This window comes from Salvelinus alpinus, chromosome 22 (genome assembly GCF_045679555.1).
Source record: "Salvelinus alpinus chromosome 22, SLU_Salpinus.1, whole genome shotgun sequence".
Classification (NCBI taxonomy): domain Eukaryota; kingdom Metazoa; phylum Chordata; class Actinopteri; order Salmoniformes; family Salmonidae; genus Salvelinus; species Salvelinus alpinus.
Window position 1 is genome coordinate 14,102,837 of NC_092107.1, and position 19,959 is coordinate 14,122,795.

General features: G+C 47.0%; 1 protein-coding gene across 3 annotated transcripts in view; it reads right to left on the minus strand.

Moving 5' to 3' along the window:
- The window catches only part of LOC139549052 (unconventional myosin-Ic-like), a 52,452-nt gene extending 33,160 nt beyond the window's left edge, over positions 1 to 19,292 (minus strand). For 2 of the 3 annotated variants that reach the window (XM_071359139.1, XM_071359138.1), the window contains exon 1: positions 18,789 to 19,292. In XM_071359139.1, the coding sequence (XP_071215240.1) occupies positions 18,789 to 18,881 (93 nt within the window). In that variant the 5' untranslated portion in view covers positions 18,882 to 19,292. Of the gene's footprint in view, positions 1 to 15,283; positions 15,786 to 18,788 lie in introns of those variants that run through there. The other variant, XM_071359141.1, reaches the window with a different exon arrangement.
- Between the last annotated feature and the right edge of the window lie 667 nt (positions 19,293 to 19,959).

Below are 19,959 nucleotides of genomic sequence, written 5' to 3' on the forward strand. Positions count from 1 at the left end.
GGGGCACATTTCGTTTTTTGCCCTAGAACTACACAGCTGATTTAAACAACCAACTCATCATCAAGCTTTGATTATTTTAATTCGCTGTGTGGTGCTAGGGCAAAAACCAAAACGTGCACCGGGGGGTGAGGTGGGGGGGGGGGGGGGGGGGGGGGGGGGGGCAGGACCAAGTTAGGGAAACCCTGGTGTAGAGAATCATGTTACTATCTAAACCGCTGTAAAATACAATGTTCTATAACTAACAATATTGGATGTTCGATTGTTTGAAGCTGGTGTACGAAACCTAAAAGTAAAAGACGCAAGGACAAAACTTAAAAATGGGAAGCCATAAAAATAGCGCACATAGAACAGATCAACCGCTTCTTAGACTTGCTTTCAATGAGAATGACAGATCTATAACACACGTCCACGGGAATTTGGTCCGGTCCCCCAAAAAGTGACATATTGCAGCTTTAAAAAAAGTGATAGTTCAGCAACATTACATAGGTTTCCTAATCTATATATATATAAAAAATAAGTGATCAGTGTGGAATAACAAGATCAGTGTGGAATAACAAGATCAGTGTGGAATAACAAGATCAGTGTGGATTGCAGTCTCTTCTTGTCCACATACTGCTTTTAAGGTAAGGAAACACTCTAGATTTGTAATATCCCTTTAACAAGCTCTGATTAAACACAAAGAGAGGGTTTACATAGATTAAGCCTGGTCATGGATTAAAAATGATGCTCCATAGAGAATCGCCATTGAAAGGGTTTTTAGTCCACTAGTAGGCTTAATCTGTGTCCAGACGTCTGGCCTAAAGAGTGGAAATGAGGCGAATAAAATGAAAAACATTAGAAAAACCTGAATCATGACAGTGGTGGTGAGCTCCACAGTTAAGGGGTAGGATGGCGGTGAACTACAAAGGCCCAGGAAATCCCAACTTTATGAGAATCATTAGCAGGTAGCAGTGTTTTCTGTCTGCGGAGGTGCCTGGTGGCTTCAGCTAACAGCCAAGCCACATGTGCCCTTTTCACACTATCGTTCTGAACCAAAATGTAATATCTGGCTCAGATATTTTATTTCTCACATAATCCTTTTCAGCACAGCTCTAGCGGGCGCATAACCAGGCCAGCTCAGCACAGCTTGGTTTAGCTCTGTTCAGTTCGGCTCAGTAGTGTGAAAAGCCAGGTACTCCCTCTCGGTTTCAGTCTGTTTTTCTCCGTTTCATGCCTAATGAACAGGACCCAGGTGAGGATGTTGGGGGTTGGTGTCTCTCCCTTTCCTGCCCCCACCCTGCAGACAGGTCCCAGCGTTCCCCAGGCAAGCCCCTAACACTGCTCAGGTAAAGCTCTGGACATATTCCCCCTGTAGTCCGCAGCCTTGTAGCCTCCCCCCCTGCCTGCTGCTGACGCTGCGCTCTACAGCCCCCTCTACTGGACAAGCCTACAGCTCAGCTGGCAGTAGTAGCATGTGATAGAGGAGCCAGTCAGAAATGAGAACTTCACCTTCACTTTTCAAAACGTACCCTTTTCTGTTGTCTGTACTCTCCAATATATGCTACAGAGCTACGCTCAGGAATTGTAGCCTATACCCCGTTTCTCATTCTCTCTCTCGCCCCGTCTCGGCACTGCCAACACAATCAGAGACCCCGCCTGCAGGAATCGGAGTAATATTTTCCAGACGGTGTGAGTTTCCCTCTTTGTCCGTCTGTCGCTCTCTCTCTTTCACTCTCTCTCTCCCCCTCTCTCACATGGGCACCGCTGGGCATGAGAATGAACAGAGAATGAAGGAAAAAAGAAACAAAGAAATGGACAGAGAGAAAAAAGACTTGCCGTGACTTTAACGCTAATTAAATCAATGTCAAGCATATGTTGTCAGATTGCGCAATGCTTCATTGGCATACATTGTGGCTGTACATTGTGCACGGTAATGCTGATGTAGCATATTTGTGCTGAACAGAGAGGGGGGGGGGGGGGTATCCGTCTGTCCTGGTTGTTAATGCTTTCCTCTCCCACAACTTTCAGTCAGGACCTCAAGACCCCTAGAGAAATCATTTCTAATACTTTAGCTGTGCTTGATTGAGCTTGTCTGGCACAACGGAACCAATAGAAGGCCAAACCCCAACCATCTGCCGCTCCAGGCAGGTGAAAGCAAACACTCCCAAGTATTTGAAAGATGTCAAATAGTATTTGAACCCAGGTCTGCTGTCTAGGACTAATTCAAATTCAGCCTTGATGGCCCGGCAGTAAATCGCGCTGTTGTCAAGGGACTGGAAAGGGGATGTAACCTTGGCAACGCAAAAAAACAACAAAACAAACCTTATCAAGAGTCAGGCAACTATTTCTGCACATCTGTCTGATATGCAGGCTTATGTAGTGTCCTCTCGTCTTCCTTTCATTACACCACCTTTCATTCTGTCATTCAATACTCCTCCCTCACATTCCTGCTGGACCAAGTCGGACATTAAAAAGAGTTTGATGAATTGAAGAGACTCATTTTCAAAGATCGACTATGTGCACCAAGGGTGTCTGAAGTGAGGACAACCTGGGTCATTATGAAGTTTAAAAACGGCAGCCAAGCACTGTGCCAGATCGTCTCAGTTCAACAGTGTTGACAGAACCTGGGTTGGAGCTAACACAGCAGAGCCGACACACACACACTGCAGGACATACTGTACAGACACACATCTGGGAGAGAAGAGGACAGTAGATGCACATGGTGACTATGGTCCAGCTGCTCTCTCATTGGTTCCCAGAGTGGAAACACTACTTGTCTCCAATCACGCCACTTCAGGGAAAACAGACCAAACAATGCTGAAGGGAAAACACACAACCCCAAGTCATGGGACCCTGCATCCGTGGGAAATCAGCAATGAGAACTTATTTTCACTCTCACTCTGAGGAACCTTAATCTAGTTTCATTCTCTTCCCCTCCCCTATTTCTTTATTCCTCTATCACTTCCTCTCCCTCATCTAGGCCCACCATCTCTCTCTCTCCCTCCCTCATCTAGGCCCACCATCTCTCTCTCTCCCTCCCTCATCTAGGCCCACCATATATATATATATATCTCTCTCTCTCTCATCTAGGCCCACCATCTCTCTCTCTCCCTCACCTAGGCCCACCATCTCTCTCTCTCTCCCTCATCTAAGCCCACCATCTCTCTCTCTCCCTCATCTAGTCTCACCATCTCTCTCCCTCATATAGTCTCGCTCTGTCTCCCTCTCATAAACCCACGATTCTCCTCCCCCTGTTGTAGGGGCAAACCCATAAACTCACGATTCCCCTCCTCTCTCTCCCCCTGTTGTAGGCGGCAAACCCATAAACTCACGATTCCCCTCCTCTCTCTCCCTGTTGTAGGCGGCAAACCCATAAACTCACGATTCCCCTCCTCTCTCTCCCCCTGTTGTAGGCGGCAAACCCATACCGCTGGTACGCGAGATCGCTCAGTGCACGACACAAATCTGTGACACGACCCTCAACAATTGCCGGTGACTCATCAGCTTAAAGCAGCATCTGGTTGAAGTCTAATATGATAACGATGATATCTGGTACCGTGTACACAGTAAATACTACCCCGCCCCTCCGCCGAGCAGCTTAGTTTACAGAGGGAGTCAGGAGGAGAGAAATTCGCGGCCTTGCTTGGGCCTGGTGCCCAAACACACCGCTGACATCTACCATCCATTACCGTCACACAGACACAGAGCAGCACACTCCTATTTCAACCCACCTTCATTTCATACATTTTATGACCGGCCATAATAGGATTCAACATTTTATTGAACTAGGCGAGTCAGTTAAGGACAAATTCTTATTTACAATGACGGCCTACCCCGGACGACGCTGGGACAATTGTGGGTCGCTCCAATGGGACTCACAATCACGGCCGGTTGTGATACAGCCTGGGAAACGAACCAGGGTCTGTAGTGACGCCTCTAGCGCTGAGATGCAGTGCCTTAGACCGCTGCGCCACTCGGGAGATGGAGACAGCGGCCACGTTCCAGACCGACTTAATTGTAGTCGAGCTGCATGCAGCAACAAACGGAGCTATGATATGACATCTGGCAGGCGACAGCATTGTATAGTCTTCCTGGAACTCAACCAGTGTCTTCTGGAGCCTTGGAATGAAAAACAGGAAGACGGGCCTCTTAAACATTCTAATAGTCACGTTTGAACAATTGTAGCACCAGGCGAATATTTACGCACTCAAGCAGTATCATCTCTCCATCTAGCCGTTTCTTAATATAGCTCTCTCCTCCCAGTCTCTTCCTCCCTCCTGTCCGTATTGCTGGTCGCTAGGGTTATTTTCCATTCTCCGGCTGTGTGATCAGACTATTAGTGTCCTGCTATGTCGTTATGCAGCTCTGCTACAGGGGGAAATAGACCTCGAACCCTCCTGGCCAGAAACACATCACAGCCACTCTCTGTTAAAAGCACTCACAAACTTCTACAGATGCACAATCGAGAGCATCCTGTCGGGCTGTATCACCGCCTGGTACGGCAACTGCTCCGCCCACAACCGTAAGGCTCTCCAGAGGGTAGTGAGGTCTGCAGAACGCATCACCGGGGGCAAACTACCTGCCCTCCAGGACACCTACACCACCCGATGTCACAGGAAGGCCATAAAGATCATCAAGGACAACAACCACCCAAGCCACTGCCTGTTCACCCCGCTATCATCCAGAAGGCGAGGTCAGTACAGGTGCATCAAAGCAGGGACCGAGAGACTGAAAAACAGCTTCTATCTCAAGGCCATCAGACTGTTAAACAGCCACCACTAACATTTAGCGGCCGCTGCCAACATACTGACTCAACTCCAGCCACTTTAAAAATGGGAATTGATGAAAATTATGTAAAAATGTACCACTAGCCACTTTAAACAATGCCACTTAATATAATGTTTACATACCCTACATTACCCATCTCATATGTATATACTGTACTCTATATCATCTACTGCATCTTGCCATCTTTATGTAATACATGTACCACTAGCCACTTTAAACTATGCCACTTTATGTTTACATACCCTACAGTACTCATCTCATATGTATATACCGTACTCTATACCATCTACTGCATCTTGCCATGCCGTTCTGTACCACCACTCATTCATATATCTTTATGTACATATTCTTTATCCCTTTACACTTGTGTGTGTGTGTATAAGGTAGTAGTTGTGGAATTGTTAGGTTAGATTACTTGTTGGTTATTACTGCATTGTCGGAACTAGAAGCACAAGCATTTCGCTACACTCGCATTAACATCTGCTAACCATGTGTATGTGACTAATAAAATTTGATTTGATTTGATTTGTTATCTTTCTAGTGATGGACAATGGTTGACATTGCCACTGTAGTTTCTATTTAACTAGACACACTACCTAAATCCATGCGATTGCAAACACAGCCCTCTGCAATGCTACGACGGGTCCCATTAGCTCCGGACTGCAGTAAAACTGTCCTGGAACCTGCAGCCACCCACGATGACACTAACCAGACCGTCTGACTGTCAGCCTCCTCTTCCCTCACCCGTACACTCCGTCTCCGTCTCACGGGTGTGCGAGTGTGTTTGCGTCAAATCAAATCAAAATGTGTCTCATACACTTGTTTAGCAGATGTTATTGCGGGTGTGGCGAAATGCCTGTGCGTATGTTTGTGCATGCATTCATTGGTGTGCGGTATGCTTGTGTGTGTGTGATTCTTTTTGCTTGTCTGTCTATCAGTTGAAAGAACAGGGAAAGGTGGAGGGAGGTGAAGAATCTATATTTGAGGGACGGTAACCTTCAGTTTGCTAAAGAACCAAATGTGAGGAGGCTTGACTGGAAGAGAAAGGGCGGGGGGTGAGAGGGGAGGAGAAGATGAAAGACCACTGTGATGTCAGGTCCGAAGAATGTAAGCCATGTGGGCAGGAAACAGCCAGTTTAAAAAAAAAGGGAGAGAGAAAGAAAAAAAGAGGGAAGAACACAGAAAAGGAGAGAAAGACAGACAGGGGAGAGCAACAGAGAGACAGGGGAGAGCAACAGAGAGACAGGGGAGAGCAACATATGGGTGTCCCGAGTGGTGCAGTGGTCTCACTGCAGTACCTGGTTCGAATCCAGGCTGCATCACATCCGGCTGTGATTGGGAGTCCCATAGGGCGGCGCACAACTGGCCCAGCATCATCCGGGTTTGGCCGGAGTAGGCCATCATTGTAAATAAGAATTTGTTATTAACCAATTTGCCTAGTTAAATAAAGAGACGGGAGAGCAACAGAGAGAGAAAGACAGAAACAGGGGAGAGCAACAGAAAGAGAAAGACAGAAACAGGGGAGAGCAACAGAGAGAGAAAGACAGAAACAGGGGAGAGCAACAGAGAGAGAAAGACAGAAACAGGGAGAGCAACAGAGAGAGAAAGACAGAAACAGGGAGAGCAACAGAGAGAGAAAGACAGAAACAGGGAGAGCAACAGAGAGAGAAAGACAGAAACAGGGGAGAGCAACAGAGAGAGAGAGAGGAAGAAGAGGAGATAGCAAAAGACAAAAGACGGAGAGCAAGAGGGGAAACTCAGAGAGCTGTAGCCTCAGTCACCCAGCCTCAGTGTGGTCAGAGAGGATGCTGATGAGATCATACTCTGTCGTGACATAACGCTGTCTCTCTGGTGACTCAGTGTAATATTAACACGGGGGGCTTCCCAACCACAAATACACTCAAACTGACCTATTTCTCTCTCTCTCTCTCGTCTGACTCGTGTGCCCCTCTGCCTCTTGTGAATCATTGTGGCGGCACCGGGGTGTGAGTGTGCTGTTGCCGTCTACTTCTCCCATACACAGCAGAGAGAAGACGTTTCCACGGTGAACAGGCCTGACAGGCCTGAGTGACTGTCTAGTACAGAGCATCTGCTGTCGGAGGCTCGCTCGAATCTGACTTGAGCAGGACCTGGAGCAGGAAAGTCCCCACATACGCAGGGTGGACCGCGAAAATCTTAGGCATCGAGCCCCAACATGAGTCAAGACTTGAGGGGGGCGTGGGGACCAAGTGAAATAAAAACAACACAAACTGTAATACAAATGGAGCAGCAGGAGGACGGGCTCATTGTAATGGCTGGAATGGAACCACTGGAATGGTAACAATCACACCGAACACACGCAAACAGCGTCGGAGTCCGTTCCATTGAATCAATTCCAGCCATTACAATGAGCCCGTCCTCGTATAGCTCCTCCCCCACCAGCCTCCTCTGAGGGAGCTCGTTGTGCACACGGAAAGTATTGGATAGAGCAGATAAAACACGGAAACAAACCAGGAATTAAGATCACGAGGCAGGACCCACTGTGCAACAGAACGGACAAGCGTGAGTATTCGTTCAGCAGTGTAACGCTGCTCATCTGCAGGAGAGAGGAAAAGAAGCCTAGTCCATCACCTGGGAACATCAGCAAAATGTCCCGCCCCTACAGCACACACCGGGTCACTTACAGCCCTCTGGTCTCTCTCTACAGAGGATTCTACTCCCGCCGCCGACGTCAACGTTCATCCGGTCAACAAGGATAGTTAGACTAAGCAATGTTACGGCAGTTCGCTTGCTAGGGTAACGGAAGCAAACAGGCCAAAAGAGAGAGCAGTCTCTCTTTTTTTCAGTCTGCACATCTGATTCCCACTCCTTCTCGCCAAGAGACACCCTGCCACACACACACACACACACATTGCTTTTCTGCAGAGCCAGCACTTTGGGCCGTGCAGGCATTTCCTAAAGTGTCTCCAGTATTCCATAAAGACATGATCCCAGCCAACCAGCTGAACCGGACGAGCCCTCCTCTCTCTCTCTATTACCACAGCAGAAATGAGGAGGAGGAAGTGGTTTCAGCGCACACACACACACACACACACAAGCAGAGTCTCTAAACCTATCAGTGGAGATTCCTCTGTATGGGCGAGGTGAAGATGGCAGCCGTGTTCCTCACAAGAAGGCCACACCCTGGTCTGGGATCAGCTTTTCTTACGCTTCCTCGTTTAGAGGCTAAACTGATTAATCACCACCTTTCCCACACCGATCATCTCAGTTGAGGCGAGCCTGACCTCAGCATATCAGGTCAATGGCAAATCACCCAACAAAGGCTATTTTTCTCACTCACACACACAGCAAACAAGCCTTTGGAGTCAACAGGGGCGAGCTGAGACTCGCAGTAGGAGGACCTCCCTACAGCATTTCACCGTGACTTTTGTCCCAGACTCAATATCTGGGAGACTGCTGTGCACACCAGCTGGAACTCATAAAGTACAGTACAAATAGGGCAGATGGGCCCATCCTCCCTCCCTGGTCTCCTCCCCAAGGCTAGAGGGGCCCTCTCAGGCTTATTTATACCCACACGGCCTTATATGGGCAGCCCCCGCTACCGGCAGCAGGCTGAGGGGTATGAAGTACAGTTTACATACACGCTTCCATCCCTGGTCATCTAAGCTCCCTATCATCTATAGCGATCGAATACCAATACTGGCAGCACACCCTTTCCTCAACTCCTCCATTCAGTCCCCTTTTCCTTGTCCCTCCATCCTCCCCGAGCTAAATATGCGAGGGAGCGAGGACATTTCCTTCCTCTCCGGCAGCGCGGGGTGAAAGGTCGTGTGTCATTTTGTTTCGAGATGTTTATGCTTTGCTTACTGTCACAGATCCACTGTAAACGGAGGGAATCAGAAGCACTTGCGGCGAGTTGTCAAAATGTCTAACGCTGCCTTTCCTGTTCCCTCGGTTGTGGCTTCTCGTGCCGGTTCCACATCAGTAACACCTGCACTGCTGCCCGAACAAAGGACTAAAGAACGGATTTGGCATACTGCTGCCAAAAATCCTCTGTCCAATTCCCTCTACTCCTCTCCGGCACTATATCTATCCTACAGCATATCAGAATGACGGAACCAGTTCCCCCAGCACATATATCTGCCATTTCTCCTCACTTCTCTAACCAAAACATTGTTCCAACATACCGCATTGACTCCCAGCTGCAGACACTGTCAGACATGCAGCACACACGGCCACGCCCAGACAAACAGGCTCAGATTGTCGTTAGGCTGCTCATAGGAACATATAGGACGGGAGTTTATGGACAAGGGGACAGGAGCCTATGGACAAGGGGACAGGAGCCTAACAGAGCAGGGCCCATACTCATGCAGGGTATCAGAGTAAGAGTACTGACCTAGGATCAGGTCTCCTCTCATTCATTATGATTTGAAAGGAAAAACTGATCCTAGATCAGCATTCCTACTCAGAGCTGCTTTGTGAATATGGTTCAATACTAGAGTATCCATATTGTCCAAAGCAATGACACACACACACTAGATAAAGACTTTGCAGAAGGGAGAATTGTAATTAAACCCACCATATGATGTGAGTTTGTGTGTGGTTTGACTTTGCAATAAATTCAGCAATTTAGGAATGACGAAACGTGAGGCTTGGAACTGGGCTTAAACTGGGGCCCCACAGAGCAGGCACAAGCAAGCACAGCCTCTTTCCCAACGGAAGCGCTCAGCAGTCTGGGGACAAACGCACTTCACGTCGCAACATCTCTGGAATCTTGTCCCCAACCACCCACAGAGCAGAGTCAGGGGTTAGGCTGCTTAGATGACAATACACAGACAACAGCTGAGGCAATGACACACACACTTACTTTTCCACACACACGTCTCTGTGGCAGGTCATTGGGTATTATTACTACCCACGAATGAGCAGACAGCACTGTAATCATGACAACACAATGACACACAGACGAGCGCCCCCCCCCGCCGTCTCATTCTACGCATCACATCCCCCCCAATTACCGGATGCCATCTCTCTCTCTCTCACACACACACCCCGAGGCAGAGAGAGAGAGAGGGTCTGAACACACAGGGCGTAGCTGCCTCCTCTCCGAAGGGACCAGTCAGGACAGAGTTAGAGGATCAGATGACTGCTGACAGGAGCTTATTGAGAGACACAGGCCTATAGGCAGCAGCGTGCGGGTGGATCACACTGAAGGAACAGCTCCGTGCACTAAGCACATAGTTAAACCCAACCTGGACGTAGACCCGGGTGTGACATGAATGTACCGCTGCGTGTCCCATAGAGTGAGCTGTGGCTAGTGTGTGTTTGCGTGGGAGTTCTGTACGGACAGCGGTGTGTGTAGTGGGGGCACAACATAGGCCATGGGGGTGAGAGATCCTTAGAGGTGATGCCAGGTGTCACTTCATTTTGTTCCACCTCCTCTTATCAAGCCCATCTCCTTGGCAGTGTTTGCATTCGTTCACGCTCTCCCTCGCACCCGGGCCAAGCGCTCATCACGCCCTGCTCCGTTTGAAACAGAAAGACTCCCATCGGTTGCAGCTGAATGAAAAGCATAAACTATTATTTCATAGAGTATGTGATAGTAATAGTACACTGGAATTGAGGTTTTGGAAAGTCTCGTTTGAACAGATGATACATCAAGTCTAATTACATGTATCAGAAGAGATAAAAGGAGGTCTGTTGGTGCTGACAGAGGAACTTTGCAATATCCATGTCTAATTCAGAGCCCTACATTTAATTGATCCTATCAGTGGTAAACTCATTGTGCTTGTTTGACTAATGGGTTCGCCAATCCAGGGGCTCTACTGTAATTGCGTCGACATTCATCAATCCATTCCCTGACAGACAGAGGAGACACTTCCTACTAGTTTTACTACTGCCCCCCCTCCACACCGCCACCTGTGGGTGGGTGGCTGGCGTTCAGATAGAAATATATGACGTAGAACAAACATGCGATACTGGTGGAAGGAGCCTGATCGCGCGAGAGCGAAGCGGTCGGTCCTCTTGACCGGGCTACAACCACGCCGCTCTGACAGCTGGCATACGGAATCACGTCAGCTTTACTCGTGACCTTTATCTGCAACATTCCACAACGTCGTGTCCTGCTGAACGCAGCCCTGTACCAATCCATCTGGCCTAAATATTTGTTTTCCGATGACCCATACTCTCCCCCTCCCCTCCTACATCACGTTGAGTGATTGACAGTACAGGGTTGGGACAACACAAGGACACACCTGGTTGGGATTGCCGTTGGCTTACGGCCCAGGCTGTCATGGAGTGTACCTGGGTAAAGGTTAACGTGCAGGGCTGGCAGGCTGGCCAATCAGGAAGAGCGGGGGGGGGGCAGGCACAGTGTTGCTGGCCAAGGTCCCAGTGATGGCAACCACACTGAAAGGAACTAAGTTTATGTATAGTCAATGTATCTAACGTTCCATGCTAGCCTGGTCCCAGATCCGTTTGTGCCGTCTCGACAAAAAGGTGGCAATGACAATGGGGAGTTGGTAAAACAACACAAAACAGATCTGGAACCAGGGTATATCCATGCCTGGTTAACTTCTCAGAGGACCACAAGACACACACCAGGAAGGTGTACAGGTAAGGCTCTAGCTGGTACACAGAGTGTGGGAACGAACACAGTGGGACACAATGGGTAGGTGGGCCAGCAGAGAGGGAGCACACGGGCCATTTACAGGCTATGAGTGTTGTACAGTCATTGGGGAAAGAAGTACGGCCGGGACGAGACCAGTATCGCGGCAAGGAAACAAAACACAAAGTGGATTTAACTCCTTTCGGAAAAACGGCCCTGATGTTGGAAATAAGCATCATTCTGCTGTCACCCAGAGTCACATTAATTTTCCAAGTTACAGCAATATTGTACCTGCAGCAGGTTTTTAAAGGACCCAAGAATGGTCTGCATCGTGTTTTCATTTTTGCCATGGACAAAATATTGCGACACTGGTATCGTCACAGCCCTACAAAGATAGGTCCATAAGGCGACAGGTTATCTACCACAGAAAGGGGCCATTTTCTTAGTGAGCACATACCTCGTTCATCTGAGTGGAGCAGGAGGGCTGGAATACAACGAGCCACAAGTTAATAAAAAAATGTAGTTATGAAGTCCCATACATGCTTATAGCAGGTTATAAAGCATTGTACGCGCAGGCTTTAAGTAAAGTGTTACTGAGAGCAGTACTGAAACTACAGGAGTCTCCAGTCTGGACAGAAGGCATCGCGTCCAACTGTTGCCCATTTGGTAGAGAAGACGTGGTGATTATCGTGATACAAGGACGAAATGCACAAACTATCACTAAAATGCTTTTACTTTGTACTCCAGTCAGTGAGCTCAAAGTGAACAATGAACAAAATGTTAATTCATAAAAGGCTTTATAAACTCCTATATCGCAATAATACCACAATTCAATCATGGCATCATACCCATGGATGTTATAGGCTTACTAGGTCAACTGGTACCAATTCCTATGTTTAGTTTAACGGAGCAGAAGTACCACAAAGTGAAGGATTAGCGATGGAAAGAGGATCTCTAAGCCACACCTCCTGTCCTTTCCCTTCCCACAACCCTTCACTCTACCCCTGTCCGTCAGGTTTATCAGTGTGAATGCGTGGGTGTGTGTGTGGGGGGGGGGGGGGGGGGGGTGGTGTAGGTCTTGAATTCTGAGACACATCATACTCGACCAGTCATGCTCACTAGGCACGAAACAGAAAGAAACCTGGCCAAAACAGGGAGGTACTATCTGAAACCGTCCAAAAACAAAAAGCCCATTTTCCTTTTCTGTTCCTCATCATTTAGAAAAGCTTTGTTACGGTGTGCCTTAAGGAACACAATCCAGGTTTGACTGAGCCAGAAGGGTTCCCCAGTCTGATAGTAGTTTTCTCCTGATAGGAAGCAAGACTTGGTAGCAGGGCGGGGCGTTCTACTCTTCTAAGGCCGGGACATTTCTGGTGGAAAAGCCACAGCTAAAAGGAGACAAACTCCAGATCGTCCAACCGGCTCAGTTCATGACTCACCGGCGTACACGCAGCACTCTACATTGACTCACTACCAGACTCGCATTCTACCAGACTGACTCATTCCATGCATACACTCCTCTACCCAATGCTTGACTTGGACTGAAATAGGTGCCAGAACTCATTTTGGGTTCCGGTACTGTTTATATTTAGATGCAGGATCTCCACAATACTTTTGAGCAAATATCCTATAAGAGGAACAGGAGCTCGAGCAGTAGAACATTTGAGGTGCCGGTACTCAGCTCCGGTGAACTCCTGCCCAAGTCAAGCACGGCCTCCACCTCTTCTTCGTTCTCCAAAACCGCTCTCATACAAATACCTCAGACGACTAACCAATAGTATGTTGACGCGAGCGAGACTCAAAACAAACAAAAAGAAAATGCATACAAAACACGTTCTCTCGCGCCTCCCTTTTCGCCCATTGCTCCCTCGCTCTCTCAGACGTGTCATATGAGCTCCCAAATCAATAAGTAGTGTGTTTCTCCCACCATTTCCCATCTGTCAGTCTCCGTCGGTCTTTCCCACTCCCCTTCCTAGATGACCATATACTTTTGCTATCTAAATAGAAGCAGGCTATGGCCCAGATCCCATGTCCTCCTCCACTAATACATGAACATTGGCAGATCCACTCCTACCAGGGAGTGAAACATCAGTGTGGCCTCACTGTCTACCACAGTATTTGGTTGTTTATCAGGATCCCCATTAGCTGTTGCAAAAGCAGCAGCTACTCTTCCTGCGGTCCACACAGAACATGAAACATGATACAGAAGTACATCGACGTGGCTGTTTTCAGGGCAGCGTGTCCCAGACATGCCCCATCTCTCTGTTGCTTGGTTTTCAAACTCTGGGCAGAATGTGTGTGACACGCCACACCTGTGATACCATAGCAACTGAGAAAGTACAGTACTTTTGCAAGCTGTCCCTAGGTCTCTAATTCACAAGGCCTGGACGAATGTTGTCAAGACCTTTTATCATTTGACCAAGAGTTTTCCTATTCTAATACATAATCTCCCTTCTCATCCCCTCTCAATCTTTGTTCATTAGTCTCTAGTACAAATCCAACCGTTCATCATCTGTTCCAACTAACAAGGTAATCCAACAAACTGCAGTGTTGGTGACTTTGGTGGTGAGTGTTTCATGGGGGGGGGGGGGGGGGGGGGGGTCGACGAAATGGTTTAGGGCAATCAGCCATGTTGGCCAAGTTTGAGTAGTAAGCCCTGAGAGTTTCCTGTTAGAGGTGGAAGAGGCCGAGGCACTGAGGCAGGTGGATCCAATAAGTCTCCTGGGGTAAGGCTCTGCAGCACTGACAGCTGGCTCTGTGACAAGAGGGTCACAACAAGACAAGGTCTGCAGAGCCGCCCATGTCGCCACCATTGAGTTCACACACAACACATATTGGCTGGTCACATGTAGCAGCTGATGACAAAAGCATTTGCTGTTGTGGTGGTGGTGGGGGGGGGGGTTAAATAACATAAAACAGAATTGCCCAGTGGCAAAGTGATACATGCAAAAAGGATATTATGCAAACAATGTGGTGGGGTCAAGCAGAGGGTTATATTTGGCTCTGTGAATGCCGCTGTCAGAGTCTCAAGTTTTGTGAGACAGAGCTGGGAGGTGCCTAAATATCAGTAGAGTGCAGACAGCTGGGAAAAAAACTCAATCCCCAAATTGTTCTGCCTTGGGCTAAAACTGGAATAGCAGGACTTCGTTTTAAGGGAGGAGGGGGGGGGGGAAATCACAGCATCCCTCTGAGCTAGTCTAATGGAAAATCTTGGCTACAGTTAAACAGCAGACAAAATATCCCCAAGAAGTTCTGTTGTGGGAAAAAGGACTGACAACACCATCGATTGGTTTTAGTGCTTGCCTAACTCGACAATTGAACAAACAAACAAACAAAAAAACACCACAATGAAGCTGTAGGCTTCTCTGTTTTTATTACTGTCTCTTCACATATACAGCCATAAGATGTGAGTGGAGAACAATGCCACATCTCAACCCTGTATACAGTCGGGGTTGGACAGGTGGACACTCACAGTCCTGTTGACATAACCCCAGGTCACCCAAGACACTCACACAGCTACCCACAAACCACCAGGCAGCTTAGTCTAGTTAGGTTGTTCAGTATCACTAAAATGGGCATGCTGGTTTTAACTACTACGATAAGTATTTTAATTCGCCAATGTATGGGATCATGAGGCTATTAGGAGGGGCTGGCTGGCAGTCAGGACAGGGCATGGATTGGCAAGTGTTCAGGTGGTAAAGTTGTTACATCACGCATGGCATGACTGCCAGCCACTCCTAATAGCCTCATGATCCCATACATTGGCGAATTAAAATACTTGTCGTAGTAGTTACAACCAGACGGCCTCGTCGCCGACTTCCTACATTGTCACAAATATGAAGCACGCAAACTTCTTCCCGCTACAAAATAACTTTGTAACAGCCTGTTTAGAAAACGGAGGCAAAACAAGGTACCTCAAGATATACATACCTTCAATTAGCCGAAGTCAATACGACACAGTGGGTTACTTCGCCCTGATGTCTCTTCGCCGGTAGGCTACAAAAAGACAGCAAGCTGTTCTGTCTCTCGTTAAACCCAGATTCAACTCCGTCTCTATGGGACCAGTCCTTTCAGCGGTTCCTCGTTACTGATCCAACAAGCAACTACAATCTAGCGGCTGTAATTCTAGTGAAGGTTTTTTTTCTCCACAGCCTTGGTAGCCTAGACTATCCACCACTATTCATCTATTTTAAATTAGAATACACTTTCTTTCTTTTTTTAAGAGTAACGTTGTCTAGCAAATACACTTCAAGTATACAACAGCAGTAATTTTAAGCCATAAAAAAATATGATTATATTATTCTGAGTATTTCAGTCCCCTGGTGAGTCGTGGAATATGTCAGTAATTTCCCCTCCCTCTTTCAAACACGCAACAGCCCTTATGCTGCGTTCACAACCTATTGGGAACATGGTAGTTACCAGTTGTGAAGTCGTAAATACAAGTTGGGTGCATTCACGTGCTTTGAACTCGTTGAAAAACGACGATTGGCTAATGATCAACAAGCTGCATTAACCATAAACTAAAAGAGCAACTATCATGCTTGTAAAAGCAAAGTGAATTATAAATGCCCGTGAAACCTTAGCCTATGTATTTTAGTTTAAATGTGTATACCCCTGTGTATAAAGTTTGTCTCTGTTATTTGGTATATTCGTATAAAAGTCATGGTTGTAAACAAATGATCGTGTTCCAAAAACCTATAATAGATTGCTTTTTTGAATATTTTTTGTTGTTACAGTAAACTGCTGAAAATTATGTTATCAAGAGGTAATTTCCTTAGTAGGTGACGACAGAGGTCAGCAAGTGAGAGAAGTCGGAGCGCAGAATTTATATGCGGCAATCACATGCTAACTGGTTATAGTTATGCACGTGCCGCGTTCAACCAGTTAAGAAGTCAGACATTTCGGAGTTTCCTAGTTCCAACTAGCACTAACGGGGCAATAGACGACTTTCCTACTTGCAAGTATGACTTCGAAGGGCATTCAAGTAAATTTCCCCAGTCGTATATGGTAAATACTACCTTCACACTTGGTTATGAACGCAGCATAGATACCAGGAAGTTCTCGAGACCCATCCCACAGACTTAAGGAGTGATATCATTTGTTTTTACATCAAACTGTTTTCAACAGGCGTAACACTAAATAGGCTATATGGGAAGTAGTCTATGCAATGTTTGCATTGGATAGCCCTGTGTGAACCTAATGTTGCACTGTGAGAGCACACTTCCTTGCTTTGATTAGCCTATTCAATGTTTTCCTATATGGATTGTATGCCTATAGGGATGTTTGCCTATAGCTCCTACCCTAAGAATAACATGGGTTGAGAGTGTCTGTAAATATTGTTGTGCAGGTGAGAATATGCCGTTGAAAATGATCCTGAACGAGAAAAGAAAAACCGCAAACGGCATTCAACTCACTTTCCCTTCGCTGACTTCGTAGTAGTGTTCTTCTGCCCTCTACTGTCAGAAGACCTGCCACTACACCTTCTGTCCGCGTGCTTGCATTGCGTGGTTCTTGGAAAGGGTGTGGCCGCCATGCGCGTTTTTGATCAGATCTGTGGCAGCAAGTTCCACCATTTGCTATTGCTATAAATGTTATAAATGTTAATGTTATTCTAGTATATTATGCCATTCTACTGTCATAGTAGGCTACAGGTCTGAGGCATGTACACCTTAACAAAAGTCCAATGTCAGCATTGTTTTATTATTGTCAGCATTTTTAATGGTGCCATATTACACCACCTCTTCCCATGTGAAGGTGACCTTTGCAGTTCAATTGCCTGCCTGTATGAGATAATGGACTGCAATATGGCACCCCTGCCAGAGGGGGTAGTGATCGATTCAGTACTGTAGCCCACCTCTCTCTCTCTCACTCACACACACCACCCAGCTTTGCTAGCCCTCCTCACCCTGCTTTAATTATGCTGGGAGGAAAGGTTGTATCCTGTTGACAAGCCCCTGTTCATTAGAAAGACAGACTGTACTCCAGAGAGTGTCTCTGTCTGTCGCCACAGAATCTGTGTGAAACTGGAAGAGGGCATTGTTCCTTTCTCGATAAGGAATGAGAAAATAGTGTATATGATATGCACACTCATTAACTCATACACTACACGTGCCTTCAGTTCACAAGTCCACATGTTCAATCACACGCACGCACGCACGCACACACACACACACACACACACACACAGACACACACACACACAATCAGAGGCACAAGAGGGTGATGTGACCGTGGTGGAATGTTGGGATGCATGGGAAACGAATGTGCTGTTCAGGAATTTCTCTGTCTTCTCCTCACCTACATTCTGTACCATTCCCGTCATTAGCCATTCCTGCTCACTGAACGAACATAAGGCTCAAACTGAACTTGATGAACTAAGATGTATCAGATAAAGTTAATAACGTCTCACCGGGTGTACGCTATAGATCTCTATCTATTCCTAAGAACCAAGTTGGTCAAAGTTGGTTTGTGTACTAGTCCAACATTCCATTAACCTGCACTGCTTTCTATGGTACAGCCTGTTGTTTCACCATATGCTGTCTGATTTAAAGCCCCACACCCTGCATTCCTTAGATTGTGTGAACAGAAGACTCAGTCCCACCCGCTCTATCACCACTCTCTCACATTTACCAGGAACTTGTGCAATCCCCATTCCATAGAGAAACATGTAACCCTTCTTGACATTGATAATGTGTTATGTTAATATCATTATTTAAGTGGCAATCGACCATTCAGTTGGTTTTGGATTTTCTTATTGTTTCTAATTTATTTATTCAAATTGCCTTTTTTCTGAATCTGCATTTACATTGGATGACGTTTCACACCTCTCCAAACACACTGAAGTAGCCAGCACATTATGAGCCCCATGTAACATTTTTCACTTGGCACTCTGCTGGACCGGCATGCATAATCAACATCAATGGCCTAGCAGGTGTTTTCCGACTGCGGGCACTGAGTGGAAAAATCGAATGAGGATGATATCGATTGCACTCTGTCAAGCCAACCATTTGGCACAAACAAATTTACCGTACATAGTTAAGCCGCTTAGAGGCTGCTGAGGGGAGGACGGTTCATAATAATGGCTGGAACGGAACGAATGGAATGGCATTAAACACATGGAAACCATTACCACAAGCCTGTTTTCCCCAATTAAGGTGCCACCAACCTCCTGTGGTCAAGCAAAAACCAGAGTGAGTGGCCAAGGGGAACAACTTTTCCCCCGTGCACAGTCAACCTCTAAAATGATACATCAGCTCCACTTCCACACAGGCAGATCCTAGCCTAGTCCCAGATATGTTTGTGCTGTCTCGCCAAGGTTGGCAAAGTTAGCAAGACAGCACAAACTGATCTAGGACCAGGCTAGGGAAATCCTACTCTTGGATATCTAGTTATTTAAAGTGTATGAGGAGTGAGCAGATTGAATGGATGGACTCACCTTGGTGCAGCTGTGGCAGAAGCTCTCTCCATTCTTCCCAGGGGACAGGATGATCTCACCTGTAGGGACCAACTGGATCCTCAGCTCCATCATGGTCGCTCTCTCTCTCTCTCTTTCCTTCTCTCTTTCTCGATCCCTCGCTCTCTGTCTCTCTCTGTCCTCCGTCCACTTACTCGGTCCTTCTGACGGCGTAGCAATGAATTCCCCCTTCGCACGTTTGGAAAAATTCCTCCCCTTAACGTCGGTGAGAGGAATAGGGCAGTTTTTGTTACACTGTCAATAGAAAGAATGAAAAGTAAAACTAAAGTAGAAAAATATGATTTTACTGGCCGCACATACAGTGATTTACATGTATGCTTCTTTTCTCAGTTATCAAACGAGGCCAAGACAGTCAAAGCACAAGGATGTTTCCTGCTTCTGTGCAGAGTGCTCTAGTGCAAATTCCCCCTTAGCAGGCAAAGGATGTGTGTTGATGGTCACTGTGTCAGGCTCTCTTTCCACAGCCGGCCCAGCGGTATAATTGATGTCCCTGCACACCAGATCGCTGTGGCGCAATGCACTCTGGGTTGGCCCGGGTATCAGGGCTTCCTCTTGGACCCATGCATCCTGTCTCGGACGTTCCCAACGTTCACAGGGTAAACACCAGAGGAACCCACTCTCTCTCCTCACGTTTCCCCTGGATATTTGTATTACATTATTTTATTTAACCTTTTATATTTAACTAGGCAAGTCATTTAATAACAAATTCTTCTCTACAATGACGGCCTACTTGTAAAGCCCCTTGTACAACTGGGAGACATGCGTAAACGCCACATGCCTCCCCCACCTCTCCAAAAACAAATAAGAGACTTGTGCCTCTTCTGTTTCTAGTGTCTTCGGTTTCCTCTTCCCAAGGGGTACATTAATTAATGTAGACAGGCAGATGGTCAGAGGGGAGTAGGCCAGGGGGTCATCAGACAGAGGCTGGAAGCAGAGACATTGTGACCATATCTTTGTCTGGGGTGACAGAATGGTGTAAAAACACACACACACACACACACACACACACACACACACACACACACACACACACACACACACACACACACACACACACACACACACACACACACACACACACACACACACACACAGAGATGAACCCATTGATCTTTGTTGTGACACTGACTGC